Source organism: Cornus florida, unplaced genomic scaffold (genome assembly GCF_030987335.1).
Source record: "Cornus florida cultivar Cherokee Brave unplaced genomic scaffold, ASM3098733v1 CherokeeBrave_3.0.0_Hap2_Chr01, whole genome shotgun sequence".
NCBI lineage: Eukaryota > Viridiplantae > Streptophyta > Magnoliopsida > Cornales > Cornaceae > Cornus > Cornus florida.
Window position 1 is genome coordinate 22,452,751 of NW_026775571.1, and position 5,400 is coordinate 22,458,150.

At 38.3% G+C, this 5,400-nt stretch overlaps 1 protein-coding gene across 1 annotated transcript; it reads left to right on the forward strand.

Annotated features, from left to right (window-relative positions):
* The first annotated feature begins 232 nt into the window (after window positions 1-232).
* On the forward strand, window positions 233-1,774 carry LOC132269926 (uncharacterized). The gene has a single exon (XM_059771149.1). It carries the CDS (start codon window positions 233-235, stop codon window positions 1,772-1,774), a length of 1,542 nt encoding a protein of 513 aa, XP_059627132.1.
* Window positions 1,775-5,400: the final 3,626 nt, after the last annotated feature.

Here is a 5,400-nt window from a genome sequence, read left to right on the forward strand (position 1 = left end):
GTCCCTGCCCCCAGATCAACCCTCTGATGAAAAACCTCATCGCTATAGAGTCAAACCTCTTTTTTACGGTCATGAAGACAAAGTTGAAAACATTAAAGTTTTCTCTGAAACCTCTTCTTCCAAATATCGTCGAGATGATTATGAAAGCATCATAGATTAGCTCAATTGTTTACAAGCACTATATGTAAACCCCAAACTCACCTTCGACGAAAGCGCTCATATCATTACCCGTATGAGACAGATCTCATTACAAAATGAGAATCTTCTGACTCATTTTGGCTACACGCCAAGCGAAAGCTCCAGTGACTCTGACGAAGAAAATACATCTGAAGACGAACAAATATACGCCTTTTCTGATAAGTCAGACTCCTCTGAAGAACTCGATGAAACCATTGAAGAAGATCCAATACCTACTTCCTCTTCCGATTCACCTATCGAAGAAGACCCAAAGCCTCGCCCTAGATCTAAAAAGTCTAAAGCTAAGAAACATCGATTTGATACGATTCTAGACGAATCTTTCTATGGCGACTTTCCCACTGAAGACTTTCTCCCTGCAGAAGAAGTCTCTGGTTCTGGCCAAAAGACAGATGAAGAAAAATCAAAAGCTGAACCCAAAAAACCTTCTGTCTATTCCTCCTCGTATAAATACGACTTTTCTACAGTTCCTACCTGGACACGAAAAGATGATCTTAATAAGTTTCCCATTTCTCAACATGGAACTTATCTGGACCTTACAAATGTCCCGTATAAAGACCATTTGAAAACCATCGACGAATGGGCGCAGTCCTTAGCCATCCTCGTCAATAACTATAAAGGAACCTGGGAACGCAACCGTTTCCTTGATTATATTTCAGCAACCCTACAAGGTGATGCTCTCGATTGGCTTCGACAATGGGATCAAACTTCTCAAGGCCAACGACAAAAGGATGCACTCTTAAACAATTTCGATAAAATCGATGGTGTATTAAGAGGATTTGTTAAGATTCTTAAAGAAGAATTAGTTGGACATACCGATGAACAACTCCTCACTGATGATGCAACCTGCGCTCTTTCGAAAATCGAATTATGTGACATTTGCCGTTTTCCGGACTACGTCAAGCTATTTACCAAATACTTTCGTAGACTTCCACCCAATGCTATTGAACATTGGTTACCCCAGTTCTTTCATAAGCTTCCAAATCCTTGGGATGAACTTGCAGCCAAAGGCTATCCCGATTTCCTAGTACGAATCCAAAAACCGGATAACATTGGTTTCCGCACTAATTTCGTATATCGTCTCATCAACGAAAAATGTCTTAAAACCAAAGCCAAGAAACAGGTCAAAAATCAGATCAGTAACACTGCTGAGGGCCAACGATGTTGCGACAAGATTTTACAAGAAACTTGGAAAATCGGTTGTGCACCTTCTAAAGCTACTCCTTCCAGATCACCACCTGCACGACGAAAAAATTTTCGTTGGAAACAATGGAAAGCTGACAAGCGCTCAATTCGCGCTTCAAAGAAGTACGTCACACAAGCTCCTTCTCCTCCCCCAAAAACAAAAAAAGGGAAAAAGAAAAAAGGAACCAAAAAATCCTCTAAGGCTTCTAAATCCATTGAAACAAAAAAGGATTGTAAATGTTATATTTGCAATGAAGCTGGTCATTATGCCACTAATTGCCCACAAAAAGGCAAGAAAGAATCCAAAATGATTAAGCATCTACAGACAGATAACCTCTGTGTTGTCTATGGTAGTGACATCACCGACCCCAATACCATTACGTCTCATCAATGAAAAATGTCTTGAAACTAAAGCCAAGAAACAGGTCAAAAATCAGATCAGTAACACTGCTGAGGGCCAACGATGTTGCGACAAGATTTTACAAGAAACTTGGAAAATCGGTTGTGCACCTTCTAAAGCTACTCCTTCCAGATCACCACCTGCACGACGTAAAAATTTTTCGTTGGAAACAATGGAAAGCTGGCAAGCGCTCAATTCGCGCTTCAAAGAAGTACGTCACACAAGCTCCTTCTCCTCCCCCAAAAACAAAAAAAAGGGAAAAAGAAAAAAGGAACCAAAAAATCCTCTAAGGCTTCTAAATCCATTAAAACAAAAAAGGATTGTAAATGTGATATTTGCAATGAAGCTGGTCATTATGCCACTAATTGCCCACAAAAAGGCAAGAAAGCATCCAAAATGATTAAGCATCTACAGACAGATGACCTCTGTGTTGTCTATGCTAGTGACATCACCGACCCCAATACCATTTTGTATGAACTTTCAAGCAGTACGTATACCAGTAGTTCTTCCAGTGCCACCACCAGTGATACAGACGACGATTTGACAGATATTGACACTATCTGCATGATGAACCTTACTCCATCCACACAAGATGAAAACACGAATATAAAGCTCAGTGACATCAATCAAAATAACTTCCCTCTTTCGACGCGGAACTGATCAACCTCTTATTGCCCTTATCATGGACAATCGATTTCATAAACCCGTCAATGCTCTTATCGGTGGTGTTCAATCAAATCTGGTCAATAATCTTATGTGGTTTAAAATCAAACCAAATTATTTCGTTTCGCTTTCTGATCCCAACATTGAGAAAGTTCTTCAAGTCAAACTTCAATTGTCCAAACTACAAATGGATTATGACTCCCCCAGTCTTGGAATCCAGTGGAAAGTTCTCTATGAACTCACTAGAGAACCTAAAACCACTACCGTTCCTACAATTGACTCAAAACTCGTCACTTTATTAGAACCAAGATCGTTTGACACCATAATTGAGCCTAAACTTCTCAATTGGACTGATCTTGAGATCCCCAAAACTTGGTTATTTGATAACATCAATTCGGAACCTAAGTTGCGAATTACAGAACCAACTGTAGCCACGATTCATGCCTCAGGATCAAATCTCTATGTTACAAACAAAGCGAAACCACCTCAGCTACAACGCTCAATTTCTGACAGAAATCCTGGATGGGAACGAATCCTTCCTCCACGAACTTCAGTCGATGTACCTCCTCGTCGACGTTTTACCTGGACAGAAAAAGGTAAAACTCCTGTTAACCCTAATGGCAATGCTCCCTTTCTGCCTGGTTCAAATCATTCAATGAACACAGCAAAATTTTTTCATTTTCGCACCGGCAATGATGAAATTTTAATAGCTCCTTCTCAAGGGAAAAAGCGCAAGTATACGTATGTCAACGGTATCTTTAACTTCAAAGGATATAAACCATATAGCCTTTGTGTCTTAATTGATACTGGCGCAACCACCAGTTGCTGTCGATATAATGCCATACCAGCCGAAAAATGGCAGCAAATGAAACACCCCATTGGAGTCCAAGGCATTGATGCAGAAGCTCCCATGAATGTGATTCAGTTTAAAGCAAAAGACGTTGCTATTTGGCTTAATGATAAAAAATTCATTATCCCAAAAATTCTTTGCTTCCCATACATGCATGGTGACTTTATTTTAGGATGTAACTTTATCTATAGTTACCTTCCCTTGCAGTTAAAAGAAAATACTATTTCTTTAACTCTAAAAGACCAAACTGTCGTTGAAATCCAAATTCAAGAGAATTTAGCCTCTGTCTGTAATGAAAAATTCTCTCCACCCAAAAGAGATACTGACTTGTTAGTCCTAGCCGATACCCATTGGCTATATGCTTCTTTACGCCAAAATTTTTCAGATAATCCACTTACCCTGTGGAAAAGAAGTCCTCGTTTTTGCAGCTTAAAACTCAAAGATGAGAATGTCATTATTCGAGTTAAACCAATGATCTATCTTCGAAAAGACATTGATGAATTTGATGCACAACTTCAAGAGCTCCTTGAGAAAAAACTCATTGAACGCACACGCAGTCCACATAGCAGCCCTGCATTTATGGTTAGAAACCATACTGAAATCAAAAGAGGTAAAGCCCGCATGGTCATCAACTATAAATGGCTTAATGAACATTTAATTTTTGATGGTTATTTTATCCCACGCAAAGATGTTCTGATAAATCAAACACGCGGAGCTAAAATCTTTAGTAAGTTTGATTGTAAAGCAGGATTTTGGCAGATAAAACTGCGGAAGAAGTCAAAGCCCCTTACGGCGTTTTGTAACCCTCGCGGCCACTATCAATGGACCGTTATGCCTTTCGGTCTGAACACAGCACCACAAATCTATCAACGATGGATGGATTCTATCTTTAATGATCTTAAAGATTTTGTTGTTCTTTACATAGATGATATTTTAGTTTTCTCTAAAACAAGAGACGAACATAAAAAACATCTTCTTTGTCTTTCAGACAAACTACTTACGGAATCATCTTATCTCCAACCAAGATAGATGTTGAAAAGGAATCTATTGATTTTCTGGGATTAGTTTTAACCCACAAAGGTATAAAACTACAGGATCATATAATTATTAAGATCCGTGACTTTCTTGACATTATTCAAGATAAAAAACAACTTCAAAGTTTTTTGGGCATCTTGAATTATGGACGCACTTTTATTAAAGGGTTATCTTAAAAGGAACTTCCATTAATAAAAAAAGCTACAAAAAAATGTCACTTTTGACTGGACTGATAGTGATACCACTATTATCAAACAAATCAAAGCTGATTTAGTCCATATCCCTGAAGTATATTTTCCTCAAACAGGAGATAAACTTATTCTTGAAACAGATGCATCCGAGCTCTGTTGGGGATGCGTTTTAAAAGTCATTCCAAAAGAAAAATGGATTGACGACACTCCGTCCTATCCCATGATCCGAGCTCGTAAAGCTCCAATCACCAAACTTCTTCAAAAAGAAGAGTTAATTTGTGGATACAATTCTGGAAAATTTAAAACCAATGAACAGAATTATATCATTTATGAAAAAGAACTTCTGGCAATAAAATTAGCAATCAAGAGATTTCATATCTACTTAGCACCAGAAGATTTTATTATTCGTACGGATAACCAAGCCGTAAAGGATTTTTTAATCAACAAAAAGAATTGTTTAGATGGGCGACGCTTAAAATGGTTTAATGTTATTGCTCAATATTCTTTTGCTATTGAACATATCAAAGGAAATAACAACTTTCTTGCAGATTTCTTAAGCAGACCTCCAGAAATATCTAACCCCGATATTTCTCTTCCCATGCCTACAGATGGATGAAAATACTTTTCCACCAAAGGATAAAGATGGTTGGATCACGGTTGCTAAAGAAGCACTATCTAAACCAAGTCCATCACAACCACACAAATGGTTCGTGGTTTTTGCAGGTCACCAGCCTGGCATCTATGAAACCTGGAATGACTGTCACAAACAGCTTCGTTCATTTAATGGTTCTTGCTTTAAAGCTTATGACACGCTTATAGAATCCCAAACAGTTTTCTATAATGTGGGACAAGCTTCTCAAAAAATGTTTTCCAAAAATCCG